Here is a 19,948-nt window from a genome sequence, read left to right as displayed (position 1 = left end):
AGTCAAATATTTTACTTCCAAACAAATCCAAACTAGCAAAAAACGATGTTGTTTGAATCAAACAGAAAAATACTAGATTAAAATAGGATTAAATATAGATCAGATGCTATACCTATATTTATATTTGATTTGTTTGATGAATATGAATAGTGCAAAAATTTATATTCATATTTGTTTCAATCGAATATAGACGTAGATTGGATATAAAAAATATGAATATAAATATGGATAATTTAACTTTATATCTACAAAATTAAAAATATTACAAAATAGATAATAAATTAAGTTAATAATATATTAATATGATCATTTATTTTTTAAAAAATTATAAGTATTATATAAAATTAAAAATAAAATTAGATATGAATTAGATAAATATCTATTTATTTTTTAATATATATATATATATATAAAAATATTAGTTGAATAGTTAAATTTTTATTTATATTTGAATAGATTTGGATGGGTATTATAGTCATTCCATGCCTAGAATATATCATGGGCTCGTACGGAATTTTTTTAGCATGACGATACGATGCCCACGACTCCTAATACAGACAAAAACATTCCGCAAGATTAGATCCCGATGACGTCATAATACAGAGCGCCGGTTAATTTAAGCAAAGCTGTTCTTGAGGAACAGAGGAGCCTAGGGTATAACCAGGCTGCTTCGCGTCTGATTTCTATATATCGCGGTTACGGTTGGATCGCGGCCTTTGCCTGCGGAGGGAGGCGAGGGAGGTTATGCCGGAGAGCGAACAGGTATACAGCATCCAATCCTCTCCTCTCTTCTTTCCCTCTTTAGATCCGAAGAGCAAACCCTAGAATTCGCTGCCCGATTTCCCAGGGATCGAACCCATGGTGCTTCTAGGGTTCCGGCTCTGGGGATCCTAGGGCTTGGATTTCGATCCAAGGCGGAGGAGTGCGGCCTCTCCGACGGATCTATCTAGGGTTTGTATTTCCCTTTTTTTCTTTTTTCTTTTTTTTTTTTCACGCGGGGGTTGGGGGGGGGGGGGATGTGGAGGGTGGTTCTTCTTGCCAATGGATCCTTCCTCCAGTCTAGGCTTGTGATTTGTTTTCGTGCTCGAGTCTGTTGGATGATTCTTTATGGGTTTGATGTTTCGATTTGTGGATGCTTGGTTAGTCTTTGTTTGATTATATCGGCCGTTCGAGTCGATGGATTTATTGTCATTGATGGATTGGGTTTTACGAATCAACGTTTTGTGTTTGGCGTTAATTAGAGATGGATCCCATTTTAATGATTTTGACTTTGAACTCAATTTGTTTGGACATTAAGTCAGAAAACAACTTGCTTGTGTTTAAGAGGTGCCTGATCGTGTCGTTGGTGGATAAGTAAGAAGCAATATTCTAAGCAATGAATTTTTTCATGGGAAGAAAAAAATTGAAAGATTTATCTTTTGATGAAAGAAGACGTTGAATTCTTTGTTGATTCTTATAAAACATGAAGCACGGTTTGTAAGCTTAATGAAATTCATATTTATTGACACCTAAAGGACCCAAAAACATGATTCTGAGTGGTAATAATATGTCAAGTACTCTTTTTGTCATGCCCCGGACCCGGATCCGTGATACGGCCGTGCTATTGCCGACTACCGCCCACAATAGCACGAAGCCTCATACAAGGGTAACAGGCAGCCAAAAGTAATCAAACTTTCATGTATTAAAATATTTGCATTACAACCTGCTGGTTGATACAAAATACAGAGCTTCTACATAGTTTATGTACACAAAAGTATATTTGTTTCACTCTCAAAATAAAGAAGCCCTGATACAAAAGAAAAATACGTCTGATGGCGATCACTGGTGAGGATCTGAAAGAAAATATAAATAAACGGGTATGAGCTATACGGCTCAGTAAGTAATCCTGTATAATCTTATCGGATCAACTAAAAGGCTAAACATGTTTAAACAGGGTTTGAGAAGCTGACATGTATTTTATTTTAACAAGTTATCATGACAAAATATTTATGCTGAGTAAACAAATTAGTATTTTATGTCAACAAGAATTTTCATGGAATATACATATGAAAACTGTACCCCCGGCATGCTGTGTTTCATACTCTCGGATGCTACTGCGAAGTCGTTATCGGCCACTGGCGGGGCCAGCTCAGTTTTTTATCAGCCACTGGCGGGGCCGGCTCAGTCATTCTCGGCCACTGGCAAGGCCGGCTTAGTTGTATTCAATCAGTAGCATCTTTAAGTCCATTAATAGTACCTCTTGGATGCTGGGCGAATTCATTAAGGGTCACTGACGGGGCCAGCTCAATTTTTTATCAGCCACTGGCGAGGTCGGTTCAGTCATTCTCGGCCACTGGCAAGGCCGGCTCAGTTGCATTCAACCCATATCATCAAGAGCCCATAGTACCTCTTGCAACAGTACCTTTAACTAGATGCAATTTGCTATATTAACTTGCATGCATGATACTTTAAAATCATCAGCATAAACATGATGCATGCATAGCCATAAATTATGAGATTAGGCATGTTACTTTTCATAGTATGCTACACATGAAGCATGTATATGAACAAATACTTAGCAAATCTTAATAAACATGATGCTTGCATGATTCATATTAAGATTAAAGAACAAGCTACTTGCATACAATAAGATGAGGACAAATAACTTATACTTGTTAATTCATGTAAGAAGACATAAACATAACATGATCCATAATAGGATTAGAACGGGTTACTTACAGAAATTCGTTATCCAATTTCTTAAGTCCGGGTGATAAATCTTTAATCACCTAAATTCGCATCATAGGAATCATGTTATTCTCTATTTATTTATTATAGAATTTAGCCCATCTTACTATGGACTTGCTTGGATCCCATCTAAGGATCTTAGCCTAATTCAATTTACCCAATTTGAAACCTTTGGGGTTCAATTAAAGCCAATTTGGGTCCATATGGTTTAATTGGGCTTTTTTAAAAAAGGGTTGGGCCTGATTTATGATTAAGTCCAGCCTTTTCTAGCCAATTTGGCCTTCTGCCAATTTAACTGAACTTGATCTGGGCCTGATTTAAAATTAATTGGTCCTGCTGAGATTAACATAGCATGAATAGGGTTCGGTCTCGGCTCAATTGAGCTTAATTGGGTTCGGATTTAACCCAATTTGCTTAATTGGGTTCGTTCAGGCTCAGTTAGGTTCAGATCCGACACTATTTGGGCTTAGTTTAATCCATTTCATTCAATTGGGCTCGGTTTAACCTTTTTATTGGGTTTACCAAACCCATTTTAAGTTATTTGGGCCTAACGGGTTTCGGACCCGAACCCGGATCCGACCCGTTAGGCAGACCTGTTTAAGGGTCTTCTCGGCTCTTCTAGAGGCTTCGACCTCTTCGTCTCCCGCGCCTCTCTCTCTCCTCCGATCTCTCCCTCTCTCTCGTTCTCTCCTTCGTCTCCACCGAAGCCCTCGCCGCTCCGGCCGAAATGCCCGGCCTTCTCCTCCTCCGGCCCCTTCCTTTTTCCTCGCCGCCTTCCGGCTTCTCCCTTTCCTCTCGCAGACGACCGGGGGAGGCGGGGCTCCCTCAGTCCACCAGCCGAGGCGGAGCTTCCCCTTGGGGCGATGGCGGACGGAAGGCCGACCCTTCCTCTTCTTCGAAGTGACGCCGGAGAAGAGGAGAGCCGGAAGGTGGAACCGGGGCCGGATCTCCTTCGGGAGGTCCTCACCTGCTCCGACCACGGCGAGGTAAGGCCGCCATCCGAGGATGAAGCCTCAAGGGTTCGCTAAGCTTTGTTTTTTTCTTTTTTTTGATTCTTCTTCAGCTTCCGTTTTCCCTCTTCTCTCTTTTTCTTTCTTTTTTTTTTTAACCACCTCTTCACCGGAGAATAGGTGGGGGCTCGGCTGGGGCTAGCGGCCTTGTGGCCGCATCTGTTGCCGGCTCGGCTAGACCTGGCGGCCTGTGGCCGCCCTTAAGCCCTAGGGTAGCCGCAGCCGGGGCTGCGGTGCCCTGTCAGCCGCAGGCCGAGTCCGGTTGGGCTCGGCTCGGATGAATAATGGGCCTGGGCCTGGGCTCGAGCCGTTCTCAGGCAGGCCCGCGGCCCTTCTCCCGTCTCCCCCGTGCCGGTCTTCTCCCCTGTACCGGTCTTCTTCCCTTTGTTTCACTGTTGAAACAGGGGGGAAGAAGTACTCCACAGAGGAATGCCCACCCTTCTTACTTCATTTAAACCTTATCTATCAGGTGAAACACAGCTTACTGCTTACCTTGCTCCGGTTGGTTGCAGTCGGGTAGTATCACCTTCACGAAATCCCTCCTCCCTCTCCTTGGACTTCAATGTTCCTTTGGCCTCCAGCTCCAAGGTGTGGCTCTCTGGTGCAGTATTTCAGAGGGTTAGAGGTTAAGAGGGTATAGTAACAGTGGGTTAGCAAGCTTAAGGGTTATATAATGTGGATTAGGATTTGACCCCTTGGAGAGGTGGCATCCTCTCTTTCACCCTTGCTCCGGGAGCCACCAGCTGCCCCCCCTCAGGGCAACTCAGTTCTCCTTTAACCGAGGGTGAAGAGGTGGCGGGCTCCCGTTTTGCATGGTTAAGGCCTTCTCTCCGATAGCCAGCTGGGGTCCTATCCTTTCAGCCCTTAGGCGGGAGATGGCAGCCCTCCATGGGCTGCTCTCCATGAGCCAGTATGGCCCACTAACCACCTAGCCTAAATACTCTCTAACTGGGCCCTAAAGGTATTGGGCCCGGACATTACATCCTTCTCCCCTTAAATAAATTTCGTCATCGAAATTAAACATATCTCAATTCTCGAAAAGCTTGGGGTAACACTGACGCATCTCTTTTTCCAGTTTCCAGGTAGCTTCCCTTTCGGTGTGATTGGTCCATTGGACTTTAACGTAAGGGATGGTGCGCCTTCGAAGGATCTGTTCTTTTCTATCAACGATGCGCGGGGGAACCTCCTCATATGTCAAATCTTCATTTATTTGCAGATGTTCATATGGCACCATATGGCTGGGATCAGGGATGTACCTCCGTAGCAGAGAGACATGAAAGACATTGTGTATGCTTGATAGCTCTGGGGGCAAGGCCAACTTGTAGGCAACCTTGCCTATTCTGGCAAGAACCTTGAATGGACCAATGTAGCCAGGACTTAACTTGCCGTGTCTCCCAAATCGGTTAACACCCTTCGATGGAGAAATTTTTAGGAAGACAAAGTTCCCCTCCAAAAATTTCAAGGCCCTTCTTCCTCTGTCAGCCCATCTTTTCTGTCTGTCTTGGGCAGCCTGAAGCCTTTGCTTAATTAGAAGTACTTTATCTCTGGTGTGCTGGACCAGTTCAGGGCCTAGTAACTTCTGCTCTCCGACATCATCCCAATGTAGAGGAGATCGACATTTTCTTCCATAGAGAGCTTCATATGGGGCCATCTGAATGCTGGAATGGTAACTATTATTGTATGCAAACTCTACCAGAGGTATATGACTATCCCAGTTTTCACCTAGATCCATAGTACATGGCTATATGCTCTTAACATGTCCTCCAAAGTTTGGATTGTCCGCTCTGACTGACCGTCAGTCAGGGGGTGATATGCTGTACTGAGTCTCAATCCGGTACCCATAGCCCTCTGAAAGCTTTCCCAGAATTTGGATACGAATTGGAGGTCGCGATTAGAAATGATGTTCACTAGCACTCCGTGCAGGCGCACAATCTGATCAATATATAATTGAGCCAGTTTGTCCAATGGGGTACCAATCCTGAAAGGTAGGAAGTGAGCCGATTTTGTGAGGCGATAAACAATCACCCACACTGAATCATTCTTCCTTATTGTTCTGGGGAGCTCTGTAACAAAGTCCATAGTAATATGCTCCCATTTCCATTCTGGGATTTTTACTGGTTCTAGTAATCCTGCCGGCCTCTGGTGCTCTGCTTTTACCAGCTGACAGGTCAAGCATCGGGCCACAAACTCAGCTACTTCTCTCTTCATTCCCTTCCACCAGTAATGTTTCCGAAGGTCCATGTACATCTTGGTACTGCCATGGTGGATAGAGAAATGAGACTGTTGGGCCTCTTCCAGGATCTTCTTTTTCAGGTCAGCATCAACCAGAACATACAACCGGTGGCTGAATCTTAGGGTGCCATCTGGGTGGATCTGGCGCAACCCTTTCTCCACTTCGTCCATGAGCTGACATGTGTGCACATCAGACTGCTGAGCGACTTTTATTCTGTTGATCAGCGTTGGTTGTACTCTCAAAGTGGTCAGTAGGCTTCTTGCAGTTTGTGTGACCACCACAACCTGCAATTTGTCAAGATCCTTCCGAATTTGCGGTTGAGTGGTGAGTAGTGCGGCGGAGCCCACTGCCGACTTTCTGCTCAGAGCATCCGCCACCACGTTGGCCTTTTCTGGGTGGTACTTAATGCTCAAATCATAATCCTTCAAGAGCTCTGACCACCTTCTTTGCCTCATATTCTATTCTTTCTGGGTGAATATATATTTTAGGCTCTTGTGGTTAGTGTACACTTCACAGTGTTCGCCATATAAATAGTGTCTCCAAAGTTTCAAGGCGAAAACCATTGCAGCTAGCTCTAGATCATGGGTCGGGTAGTTCTGCTCATATGGTTTCAGCTGTTTTGAGGTATAAGCTACTACCTTGCCATCTTGCATCAGTACACAACCTAGCCCGTTCTTGGAAGCATCACTATAGGTAGCAAATTCTCCAGTTGAGGACGACAAAGTTAAAATCGGAGCAGATACTAACCTTTGTTTAAGCTTCTGAAAGCTTTTCTCACAATTGTCATCCCAGATAAACTTGGCCCGCTTCTTAGTCAAATGGGTCAAGGGAGTGGCTATCATGGAGAATCCTTCTACAAATCGTCGGTAATACCCGGCTAGTCTCAAGGAGCTTCTAATTTCTTTGACATTGGTGGGACGAGGCCAATCCACCACCGCTTCTATCTTCTTGAGGTCCACCGACACTCCATCCTTGGAGATCACATGACCGAGAAATGCCACACTGTCCAACCAGAATTCACATTTGCTCAGCTTGGCATATAGTCTTTTTTCTCGAAGAGTCTATAGTACCACTCTCAAATGATCTTCGTGTTCTTCCCTGCTCCTTGAGTAGATTAGAATGTCGTCGATGAAGACTATCACGAACTGATCCAAATGCTGCCTAAAGACTCTGTTTATTAAGTCCATAAACGCAGTCGGAGCATTGGTCAGTCCAAAAGGCATAACCAGAAATTTATAATGCCCGTACCTGGTTCGAAATGCAGTCTTTGGCACATCATCAGCTTTGATCTTCAATTGATGGTAACCGGACCGCAAATCTATCTTGGAGAAGACTTGGGCACCTTGCAGCTGATCAAACAGGTCATCGATCCGGGGCAGAGGATATTTGTTCTTTATTTTTATCTTGTTCAATTCTCGGTAATCGATGCATAGTCGCATACTTCCATCTTTCTTTTTCACAAACAAGACAGGAGCTCCCTATGGCGACGCACTGGGCTGAATGAACTTTTTGTCCAGGAATTCTTGTAATTGTATCTTCAATTCCCTTAGCTCAGCATGAGCCATCCGATAAGGAGCCTTGGAGAATGGTTCCACTCCTGGTGCGAGATCGATAGTGAATTCGATCTCTCGGTCAGGGGGTAATCCCGATAATTCATCCGAAAAACATCCGGGTATTCCCTGACCACTGGAATATTTTTCAGTTTGATCTCTTCTCGGGTATCCGTTGCACAGGCCAGATAAGCCGCACACCCCTTTCTTAGCGCCTTTCCGGTTTTTAAAATGGAAATAAAATGCTGTGTAGGATTACCTCGAAGGGGTGTGTCGCCCTGAAAGAAGAATTCTTGTTCTCCAGGTATCCGGAATACCACTCTTTTATGGTAACAATCAATATGGGCATGGTACTGAGACATCCAGTCCATACCCAAAATGATGTCGAAGTCTTGCATGTCAAGCTGCAGAAGATTTGTCTCTAATTCTTTTTCCTCTATCTGAATTATGCAGTCTTTGTATTTAGTGTCAACAACTACTTTTTTCTGAAGGGGTGTAGCAACATGCCATGGTTCTTCTAATTTCTTGGATATGCAGTGTAATTGTTTGGAAAAGCTAACTGATATGAAAGAATGCGTAGAACCAGAATCAAATAGAATAAGGGCATGAACCGAGTTGACTGGTAGAGTACCTGTCACCACTTGATCGCTAGCACTGGCATCCTGACGAGTCAGTGCAAAAACTCGAGAGTTACTCCTCGGTCTCTGGTCCTCTGGTGCAGAACGTCTGGGCTCATCCCTCTTCCGGCTCGGGCAGTCGTGCGCGATATGTCCTGTCTGTCCGCAAGTAAAACAAGCCCCGGTCTTCTTCAAGCAGGTCCCACTGGTGTTTGCCGCAGCTGGGGCAACCTCTGTTCTGTCTTCTTAGGCGCAGGCCCCTTGCTGCCTTCGGGCCCACTACTCTGCCCTCCTGACGATCTGGTCCTCTTCAGATTATTCCTCTCTCTGTCGGACCTTATCAGGTCAACCTCAACCTTTAAGGCTCGGTCCAACACATCTCGGTAGCTAGTGAATAGGTGGAAGGATATTCGGGACCGAATCTCGTATCTCAGTCCCTGCTCAAACCGGTTTATCTTGTTTCTCTCCTTCTCCATAAACTGGGGACAAAATCGTCCCAGCTCATTAAATTTGTTGGCATACTCCAGAACGGACATATGATCGGACTGGTCAACGTCAAAAATTCGTTTTGCTTCATCTGGCTGACTGAGTCCGGAAAATACTGGGTGTGGAATAACCTCTTAAAGTCCCTCTAGGTTATTCCATTGACGGCATAAGCCATCTCCATGGCCGTCCACCAATACTCGGCATTTCCTTTCAGCATAGGGATTGCCAGTCTGACCATCACCTCATCGGAAAAATGGAGAGCTCGAAACATTTTCTCCATCTCTCGGATCCACGCTTCTGCTGCTATGGGGTCGGGTCCACCATCAAAGATTGGTGGGTTCAGTCGGCGGAATCTCTCGTAGTAGGAATCTGCCGGTTGCATAGCAGCCATCTGCATCTGCTGCTGCTGTTGTAGTAGTTGCGCTATCAACTGGTATACCCCGGCGAGGTCTGCTTGACCTACTACAGAACGTGGAGAATCTTGGGAGACTGACTGATAGCTAGGCTCTAGGGAGGGTGGTCTCCTATCATCGTCCATGTCTTCTTAATGGTTACCTAGCAGTCAAAATTTAAAGTAAGATTACAATAAACTAACATATTATGACAATCTCTATAAGCTACAACATTCTTAACTACCCATTGCCCCAGATATTTTATGGTTATTTTCTTGTTTAACCTAGGGCTCTGATACCACACTTTTAGCCTCAATCACTTTTAGATATTTATATAAAATTTATATATGTGCCCAGTTCCACTACCTAAGTCTTCTGACTTTAGCTATCTTCGTTCTTGAGACCTAGATTCAACAAGAGACCAATAGAAAGAGTGAATTAATGAATGAAGTGTATATAACTATTCCTACTTAAGTGATTTAGAGCTTCTTCTCAAAAAAAAAAAAACTTTGAGTCATCTAGAACATCATGTTCCCTCAGTTTAATGCGGGTGTAATGAACTGATTAACCTCATTGACTGCATGGATTTGAACTGTCATACATTGTCTCCCATTATAAATAAGTTGTACAAAATTTCTCGGGCTTCAATCTTACAAGCTCCTTAACAACTATAATATGGTAACTGTGAAAAATCATCCCATGTTTGTGTACCTATCAGGATCCTAGGAATGTTTTTGGTTGGATAATTTTATGGAAAATCAATGTTAGAGGGTATTGTTGCGATTATATGCATAGAAAGCAGGATAACCTTTATATGTTGGAGGGCTTTGATTTTGGTTAAGAGATAGAAAATCTGTTGATATAATATAGGCATGTATGACAAATGTCTATGGAGGCTTCAGTAAACTGAGTTTAGTTTGTGTTGAAGGTTGTAAGAAATGGAAGGGATGATCTAAGCTAACATGGATGTAAGTTTTGAAAAAGGATATAAAGTTGGAATGACATCATAGGTGGTCCTAAATAGGAACACTTGGACACTTGGTGAATGGGTTCCACAAAGCCGATCTAAATAGTTGGAAAAGGCTGGATAGTTATTGTTATGGTTGTCGTTATTGATGAGGGAGATGACCTAAAATAACATGGACTGAAGTTGTGAGGGAAAATTAAAAATACTGGATTGACATTGTGAGTAGCCCATGATTAGGAGTGACCAAGGAATGCATCAAGCTGAGCTGTTAATTGGCAGATGGTATGGTTTACTTTGAAGCCCCTAGTTTCTGACTGTTGATAACTTAGCTAGATGAATGCTCAATTTACAATCCTTATATTTTTGAATATTATCAACTTTTTGTGTTATATCCTTGTAGATGCTTGCATTGGTTTTTTATGCTCTACTCACAAAATTGTGCAGGCATGTTCCATTTTGGAAGTACCCAGCCATCAAGGGTTACACAGATTTTTTCATATAAGTATTTGCTGATTGAGCTAGTGAACTGGCCATCAGAATTTTGATTACTTGCTTGTGCTGTAGGCATTTCGTATGATTTTGTAAGTTCTTAGATTGATTGCAATAGCATGGTGATAATTGTGGTTAGAGCCAGTGTTTAGCAATTATGGAGATCTTATTTTGCAAAATCTTGACTAATGTTGATAAATAAAAGTAATTGGGTGAGTTATTTACGAGTTCGCAGAGACTGCTAACAGTTATACATGTTCAATTAGTCCACCAACATTAGTTGGTTCACATGGCGATTATGTTGCTTCTGTAATTTCTATTCCTTCTCTTTTCTTTATTTATTTTCACTCTGTTTGATAGGCTGCGCTCCAGTGTGTTATTGCAGGCTTAATATATTTACTAGAGATATGGAACGTGCACATTGTTGGTCAAGTTGCTATCAGTGCAAAGTCTCGTTATTCCAAGAATTTCTTGGCTGGCGGTTTCTTGCTTTTGGAGACTTTCTGATCATCTCTTTTGTTAACTATACTTAGTGGCCAGCTGCTTTTCTATGTCCAACAAGAGCAGCCTGATGCAACTTTTTTCTGAAGTTGGTGTTGGGTCTATGTCACACTTCTACAAGTAAGCCAATTTCTTATGTTCTGTTTAAGTAAGTATTTTGATGGTGATGCACTCTGACTTTTTGTTCTCCTATGGCAGCGCATTCCCAACACAGCTTCTGCTTGGTGTAAATCTGAGGTCTCAGGTGCATGATATTGAAGAAGTAATCTCTGGGGTATGACTTAGGTTATGTACTAATGACAAGTCGACAACATTGATAAAATTGTATGAGGTATTTTTCTCTTTTTTCTTTCAGGAATTTAACTTTTTGGCCTTCTTTTCTCCAGGGTTAAATCTTCGAGCTTCAGCCACTGTCATCTCATTTTTCCTCCTTTTGGTCCTATAGCTAGTAGGCATTTTGTTTGCTCCAATTCCATTCAGATCCAGATGCATGTTTGGTGTGTTATTTGATATCAATTTCTTCAACTATGGCATGCACTTGACTAGTTAACAAGATTTTTAAAAAAGTGTAAACAAGTTATATGGAGAGTGCGAAGCTTCCTCGAAACTTGTTCCGTTAGGCTGTTCGAGGCTATTGGGAGTAATTTTCTCCAGCTAGGTTGAGCTGCAATATCTTGACTGCTGCTTTTTGTGAAGTGGAACGTGGTCCTGGAGCTTTATTTCACATGTTAATGGAAACAGAGGCTTTGAACATGACAATCAGAAAGACATCCTGGTGACATGTATTGCAAGTTAAAATTGATGGTGGATTTTTCTTGAAGTTTGTCCAAGTTTTATACAAACACAGACATTTCCTCGATCAAGTATAAACTCTTGTGAGATTTAATAGTTTTTCTTATAAATAGCTGTTGGTTCACTTGAATAAGAACCAAAGGGGGTATACTTGGCTTCAGCTGCTGAATATGATGGAACGGTGGGTATTTGTATTTTCCAAGTGCTTGCAGCTGCTTGAAAGCATGCACTATCATTATTTGAAAATGTTACCACCTGTTGCAGGTACAAGTTAATTAAGGAAGTCGGTGATGGAACATTTGGGAGTGTTTGGCGAGCTATAAATAAACAGACCGGGGAAGTTGTATGTTCTTATGGTGCATTTCACACTTTACTGCTAGGAAAATATAGTATCTTTTGTTAACATTATGAAATTCTATGCGATTACCATAGGTTGCAATTAAGAAAATGAAGAGGAAATATTATTCTTGGGAGGAGTGCATGAATCTTCGGGAGGTGAAGGTACTCTGGCTTGGAGATGTTTCTTAACTTTGTACTTTTCCCCTTTCTATTTTCTTTCTGACAAGTTTTTTTTCTTCTCCGGAAGTCCCTTCGGCGGATGAACCATCCTAACATTGTGAAGCTAAAGGAAGTCATAAGAGAAAATGATATTCTATACTTCGTGTTTGAATATATGGTATGACAGATTCTATGAAAAGGTTGCTCCAATGCAGGAACAACGACATTGAGAACTCATAGTTTTTGTAACATTTTCAGGAATGCAATCTCTACCAGCTTATGAAAGATAGGGGAGAGGTTTTTTCGGAGGCTGAAATTCGGAATTGGTGCTTTCAAATATTTCAAGCCCTTGCTTATATGCACCAGCGTGGCTATTTTCACCGTGACCTTAAGCCTGGTATTACTCTAGTTGTGAGGAAATGTTTTGTTTAATAACCATTTTCTCTTTGTTTTCATGTTACCATTCTGATAGGGTCTAGGTCCCTATTTGAGTAAGGCTTGCATTTGACATTTGTTGTTTGGTTGTGTTTTTAGCTGTTTATTTTCTTTTTGAATGCCACACTTAACTATACGCACTGGTCAATTATCATGGAGATCAAAAGTAGTGGGAAATTCATCCAACAACTATTGGCCCAAATCCAGAGCCTTTGGATTAAATCTGCTTGGTTCCTGTCTAGATTTTATAGTTTGTAGGTCCGTCTGGCCTGAGCTTTTTTTTTTTTTAAATAAAAATTGATTTCTTAAATAACTACTGGGTATGTTATGTTCAAATTTCTGTTTCTGACTGGACTTGGACAATTTGATCATGAAACAGTCATTGATGCTATTTGTTGACCAATTACCTTATTAGGATGCCAGACACTAAGGTTTTTAATATGGCAACTTCATACGGTTTTTCCATTGAAATGATATGGTATCCGTCCCGACGATACCTACCAAAACTAACATATTCCAGAAAATTGACAAACTATTGGTACTGACCGATATAGTTGGTATGGTACCATCAATATGTACCGGTATGGACTGATACCCGGCCGATATAGCTGGTACATACTGGTCTAGCTGTTTCGACATCTTGGCACTTGTACCAGGGCTGGCTTCATGCTAGAACAGGTATGATAGCAATCGTACCTTCCCATTTTGATGGTTCTGAAATGATGGTGGACACCAAATTCTAGTTGGATTAGATAAAGGCCAATGGATGGAATGAATTAAAGCAGTACTTGATCAAGTTTGTGAATAGCTTTCAAAATATTCTGACATTTAATTGTAAGCCTTTATTTTGTCTTTGCCTTTTCTTTTGGGTGATTACACCTATCTTCTAAGAAGATCTAGGAGATGCAAGCTTTCGCTCCATTAGTTTGAGTATGTTTTTTTTCTTTCAGTTTTTTAGTTGTAGGATAGGCTAAGAGATGAGGGCATCTGTAGAGGTTCAGCTTTTGTGTGATGATGGATTGTGTGGTGCTTTTGATCATATTACCTACATTGCTATACCTCTATCTTTCCAAAAGAAATAAAAGCATCCCTGAGGAAATTGAAGGACTTTTCTCGTGCATGTTGTGAAAACAATTTTTGATTGATGTTATTTTTTTAATTATCTGATTGCTTTATTGGAAACTTGAATCAGCGAGTTGGCTTTCTGCATTAGGAATTTAAACTCTTAAGTATTCATGAAAGGTCTTGGGTGAAGCTGTTATTGCAGAAGTTCTGTTACTTATCATTGAGAAGCCTGCAGGTAGTCTTTTCTAGTCGCTTTATATTTAGGACAAAAGAGTTGTAGTTTTAAGGATGGGCATTGGGCAAGGGATTGTAAAACTGATTGAACTTTGCTGGGCATGTGCTAAAAGTTTTATCTGTCAAGGTGTCCAAAGATTTCTGCATCGACTTTACAATCTTTACTGAAGCCATCTTTTAATAGCTTCTATGTGTAATTCTTGTTTGAGATATACTGTCATGTTTCAGCAACATAACTGTCAAGGAATGTTGTTTGACTTGAATCTTGGCTGAAAGCAAAGGGCAAGCTAGGAGGGAAGGGATGAGCATGTCTTGGGCAAAGATTTCCTCCCTTGAGTGTCGTGGTAGGGATGAAGTTGGCGTAAATTTTCCTGGGTCCAGTTCTTTTCCCCACACATCTTTCTTTCCACCCAATACAGTATGTTAGTTAAAGCTAGAGTCCCATCCAGTGTTACAAGTTCTCTTGCAATATCTGCTAGGCTGCATAACATAGCCCACTTATATTAGTATAGTATATTGACTATATTCTGAATTTAAAAGTTGCAGGCTATTATTAAACTCATTGTTTCGGTTTGTATGAATTCTAAAGTAGTTAATTTAGAATATATTTCTGATAGTCAACTATTAAACTTACCTTTTCAGGTAACTATTACAGATTTTTGGTAGTTATGTTTCCATGTTATCCGTAAACAACTCATTGAAATTTATGCAGAAAACTTGTTAGTAACAAAGGACATCATAAAAATAGCTGATTTTGGCCTTGCTCGGGAAGTATGTTCACAGCCACCATATACAGAATATGTCTCTACTCGCTGGTAATTTATTTTTATATTTCATACATTTATGCTGGGGTGATCACACTCATCATGACCATCCTATATTACTTGATGTTTAAGGTATCGAGCACCTGAAGTATTGCTCCAGTCATCAGTATATGATTCTGCAGTTGGTGAGTGGTTAAAGATATAAAATTATAATGATTAAAGGAGTATACCAATCAACATTGATGTTGTTACTTTCAATGCTACCTGTAGATATTTGGGCAATGGGTGCTATTATGGCTGAGCTGTTTACACTTCGTCCTCTTTTCCCTGGCTTAAGGTACTCATTGTTTGATGTTATCTTTGCCTGTGATTTTCCAGATTTCTGAAATGTTTCTTCTGCCTTTTTTTTTGAAAAAACTGTTTGTCAATTTTTATAGGAATTATCTGTATTATGAAAAGTGATTTTGGCCCCAAAAGTTGCAACTCAAGGGTTTGGTGTGTCTTGAATATATCTTTGTTTTTTCTAATTCCAGCTTGGAATCTTTCTCATCAAAAATATGCTTATGAATTATCAGTAAGTATGATGAGCCCAGAACATATCCCCCGCCCCCCAAAACCAAAAATAAAAAAAGGGAAAAAAGAAAACACACACACACACCCACACAACAAAGAGAAGGGAGACACAAAAATCCACCAGTAAAAGGTAGGAAAATGACATTGGGTGGGAAAACCTACTGAAGATGCTGCTTTCTGATGTTGCATTAAACATATGAAAATGCAAAAACTTTTGATTTTGTAATCAGGTTATCTGATGTATTCTCTTTTTTCCCCCTTTTTTCCTAAAAAAAATCTCTGTTATATATTTTTTCTCCTTTCTCATTATATGTTTTGCCTTTATTTTTGTGGATACTCTGTAATAGTGTTTTGATTTGTTTATTCATCATACAGTGAACCCGATGAAATATATAGAATTTGCAAGGTTATTGGTAGCCCGAGTGAAAATACTTGGGCTGAAGGATTGCAACTTGCAGGCACCATCAAGTATCAGTTTCCACAGGTTATATCCCAAGGCTCGTATTAAAGTTCTACTTAAATTTGGGTTCTGTGCCTTATACCTGTCTTATTATGATAGCACATAGGACTGATGCTGTTTAGGTCCTCACAAAGTAAACTAACTATCCACTTCGGACCTGCCTAGATTCCACCTAGGACCTGCCTGCCATGCACAGTGAACTTTGAGTTTACGAAATGGCTGCCTATCATGTTTCTGGCATTGCCTTCTAATATGCAATGCTGTTTCCATTTGCATCCTAGTTTCAGAAGGCCCCAAGTGGAACTTATCTTTTGCTTTGTAGAGGACCTAAACTGCAACCAAATAGGAGATCCATTATTTGCTCTTTGTATTCTAGTTCATGCTCAATATCTTATGGTGTGTTGCATGTTTCACTGGGGACAGAACTTTCTTCCAAACTTGTGCATGCAAATCTTATATGCAATCGCAGTTAAGCCTTTCAGATTATCCTTGTGAAACCATCTTGTCTTTTTCCATCATCACACCTAAGGAAAAGTGGTGTATGAGCATTAAAAATGCAGTAACAGTAAAAGACAACATGGACTGTATGCTGCAGCAATGTGGCTGCAGGATTTCCATTCTCATCTCTTTTTGTTGCCCTTTTTGGAGCTTCAATCTTATTATTGCAAGTTAATTTTGTACATTCCACTTCCCAATGTCGACAACATGTGCAGAATTTAATTAGAAACATAGTTCTCATGCACAGACCGAGTCTTGACCCGACCAAGGGGACTGGATCACTGGTTTGGCCATTGGGTTGAACAAGCAGGCTGATGTCATATAAAAATATTTAAATAGTTAAAAAATAAAATTATCAGTTATTGATAATTAAATGTTAGATAGTGGTGCAATTTATGAGGGTAAGCTTTGGCGCAACGGTAAGATTGATCCACTATAGTCTAGAGGTTATAGTTCAAAACACAAAAACAACCTCTCCAAATAGGAGGTATGGTTGCATACATTTGATCCTTTCCAAAATCTGCAATGGTAGGAGCCTTTGGACCGCCTTTTTTATATTTATGCTATTTGTAAGTGAATAAATAATGAATTTTACATAATTTTCATTTAAAATGCCAGGATTATTGTGGATTAGATTATCTTAAAACATTCTTTAATTCATTATAGAAATGACCAAAAATAGAGCATATTAGATAATCATAAGTCCAGATCAAACCCATTCTTGATTAGTTTTACCCCTTCTTTTCTGAATTCTTCAACACAAACGAATATACCCATCCTTATTGAAGTCTTCCAGATTGTTAATTAACATGCTCAATATCAGCTCAATATTCTCCATGATTTTTTCCTAGATAGCTCCCTTCATTTGGATCAATAGTTCTGTGAATATGTTTTGCATGCCCTTTTGACATTAATACATCTATATTACATGTATCTATATTACACACTCACACACATATAAATCTAAAATATACATGCATATGTATATTATATAGAGTTGTACCTTCTTTCAAATTGGATAATAGGGGTCCGACAGCAGTGACCCGAACCATTGGATGTGATCTACTATCGTTAAATTACTTATTCACCAAAAATCATATGACCTGGAGACCTATGCCTTATGCATCAAGTAGTCAAATTTTTCATGTTATTTATAGATCTCATCCAATAGCTTGGATCCTTGATGTAAGACCTTCATCATTGAATTCAAAAAATATCTAACTCTTATAGAAGTTAGACTAAATGTAACTTGAACCTGACCCTATCTATCTATCTATCTATCTATCTATCCATCCATCCATCCATCGATGCATATATGCATGTATGCATGTATGTATGTATGTATATTAGACAAAACTCAAGCATCCATTGACTTGCTGATCTCTATATCTGTTGTCTAATTAATTTTTTTGTTGGGTTAAGCAATTAAAAAGCATTCATTGCTATTGGCTTTACATTTTGCTAATTTATAAATCATACAAATTTAGCTCGGTGTGCAATTATTTTCTTTTCCTTTATGCAGTTTTCCGGTGTCGATCTTTCAGTGCTTATTCCATCAGCTAGCAAGGAAGCAATTGACCTTATCTCGGTAAGCCCTGCTTTTGAGAAGGATGCCTTCTAATCAGATGTGTGATATGAGAATAATTCTGGCTTGTTGGTATTTTAATTGACTGCGAGGAGTATCCTGATATACTTGTATGGATGCAGTCACTTTGTTCCTGGGATCCCCGCAAAAGGCCTAAAGCTGCAGAGGCCCTTCAACATTCTTTCTTCCAGGTAACGTTTGTAATCTTTTCTGCCATTATGATGCATAAACTGAGTCAAAAAATGATGCAGGCACACATGGCCTTTTGTTTTGTTATATGATGCTTATCAATATTGCATCCCCTTGATCTGGCAGTCCTGTGTTTACGTCGCACCATCTCTTCGTCCAAAAGTGGCAGCAAAACCGAATACACCTCCATCTGGTTTGTTGGCGCTCTTATACTTCAAATTTTTCTATTTGGATACTTTTTATGAGGCATCAGTCATGTTTATTACTTTTTATATCCTTAGTTGGGGTGAGAGGAGCTTCCGAGCAGAAGGGTGCTAGAAGATATTCAACAGGAACTCTATCCACAACAAAAGCTGCTAATAATGTCTTATCAGTGAAGTCAAATGCTTCTCTGAGGACAGGTAAATATTCTGAAAGCTTTGGCTTATACCTGAGATATTGTCAGACTGCATATAGTTGACGCAAACTAGTTGCTGCAGGTGCACAAAGAAAGCTGGAGATGGCTCATCAGGTAAGTTGCTCGATGTCTTGTTGACTTGATGTGATTTATTGGTGTTTGCATTCTAAGCTTTTCCGTTCACAGGCGCCTGAGAAAACTGAAAAATCCATGAAGAACAGCTTCAAACAATCTCCATATAGGCCACCAGCAAGAAACAACCCAGGCAAGTGCGAGGCTTTAGCCGGCGACTCTTTTCAGCAACTTATCATTTTATTGGAGGATATTCTCAGGAAATCATGGCATAGCTCATGCAGTTTTACATTTTCAGCAACTTGTCATCATTTTACTCCTATTTTTCATTTTGGATAAACTCCAGCTTTGCCATATTCTAAGGGGCTGTGAGTAGGATTCTCCTGTTTATTCTAACGGGCTTATTTGCCATATTCTGAGCAGGAGCCTTTGGAAGAAGCTCTCGCAGGATGGCCGACATACCCGAAAAGACTTCCAATCGAGCTGCGACCTCTGCTAAGGTTTCAAATGTGGCCGAGAAGCTGGGGAAGATGTCACTGAACTCTGGTCCGCAGCATGCCGGGAAGCAACCGCCCCCTTGGATGAAGGCAGGGGGTTGGCACAGCCAGACTGACCTCCTCGCTCGGTCGCATGAACTGCCTCCTAGAAGATTTACTCGCAAGGTTGTGGGATGAAAGTTAGGGGGTTGTTCCTAGCAGCATGGGTCTATCTCTAATGGTCGCTGCGTGCTGCCTGGTATTTTCCGAGTGCTGGTTTGGACCATCGAACTGCCGTGTCTATAAAGCGTTTGCCGTACTGTTTAACATTTCTACTATGATTTCGGCATTTGAATCGCCATTGGGGGTGTTCTGAATACCTCTGCTCGCACCAACTCTGGTTGGATTTCAATAATTTATGCTGCACCCTTTGCTCTTAACTGATCTAGCCTAACCAATTATGTTGCAGAGGACTCTTGTTATGCATCTTGTTACAGTTTGGATTTATCATTTTTAAATTTTCTGTCTGATAATTTAGCTCGCGAACAAGATGATCTATATTTTGCAAAATCAACAGCCAGTCAAATTTACGAATAATTAGCACTATCGATTATAGCTCGACGACTGCTCATCTGCGAATCATACAATTATAACTTTGCAAATTTGTATTTTCTCCTCTATAAATACCTGGCATAAGGATCCTCTAAGTATGACAAGAAAATCTAAATGTCATACTTTCATATTTTAATCTTTTTTCTCTTTTTTTTTTTGTTTTTTGAATTCTATCCGACTTAAGCATAAGAGGGTTCTAGTTTAGATATATTTCAGCAGCCTCTTGACCATTTTTCTATGTTTGCATATCAGGTCCAATGTCGTACAATACTCTTCTAGCCCAATTGAGTAGAGCAACTTCGTTTGTCAGCTTGTCTATCCGTCAA

The 19,948-nt window shown here is 40.5% G+C and overlaps 1 protein-coding gene across 17 annotated transcripts; it reads left to right on the top strand.

Annotated features, from left to right (window-relative positions):
* Positions 1–551: 551 nt before the first annotated feature.
* Positions 552–19,450, top strand: LOC103716659 (cyclin-dependent kinase F-4-like). Of its 17 annotated transcripts, none has more exons than XM_088723120.2 (20): positions 645–762; positions 10,427–10,563; positions 10,844–11,092; positions 11,171–11,246; positions 11,359–11,945; positions 12,029–12,107; positions 12,197–12,265; positions 12,351–12,440; positions 12,521–12,659; positions 14,709–14,811; positions 14,893–14,945; positions 15,031–15,097; positions 15,709–15,817; positions 17,814–17,879; positions 17,999–18,067; positions 18,192–18,258; positions 18,347–18,466; positions 18,545–18,576; positions 18,649–18,727; positions 18,958–19,450. In XM_088723120.2, exons 5-20 carry the CDS (start codon positions 11,935–11,937, stop codon positions 19,206–19,208), a joined length of 1,404 nt encoding a protein of 467 aa, XP_088579246.2. In that variant the 5' UTR covers positions 645–762; positions 10,427–10,563; positions 10,844–11,092; positions 11,171–11,246; positions 11,359–11,934; the 3' UTR covers positions 19,209–19,450. The 17 variants fall into 17 exon arrangements, with proteins under 17 accessions (XP_008802975.3, XP_008802973.3, XP_088579243.2 ...); XM_088723124.2 differs by having other exon boundaries at positions 668–762; positions 11,171–11,257; XM_088723113.2 differs by lacking the exon at positions 10,427–10,563 and adding an exon at positions 848–951 and having other exon boundaries at positions 732–762; positions 18,536–18,576.
* Positions 19,451–19,948: the final 498 nt, after the last annotated feature.

Source organism: Phoenix dactylifera, chromosome 6 (genome assembly GCF_051530095.1).
Source record: "Phoenix dactylifera cultivar Ajwa chromosome 6, Ajwa_hap1_PhDact_Kaust_v1.1, whole genome shotgun sequence".
NCBI classification, from domain to species: domain Eukaryota; kingdom Viridiplantae; phylum Streptophyta; class Magnoliopsida; order Arecales; family Arecaceae; genus Phoenix; species Phoenix dactylifera.
The sequence above is the reverse complement of the archived record's forward strand: the minus strand, read 5'-3'. Positions and strand labels throughout refer to the sequence as shown.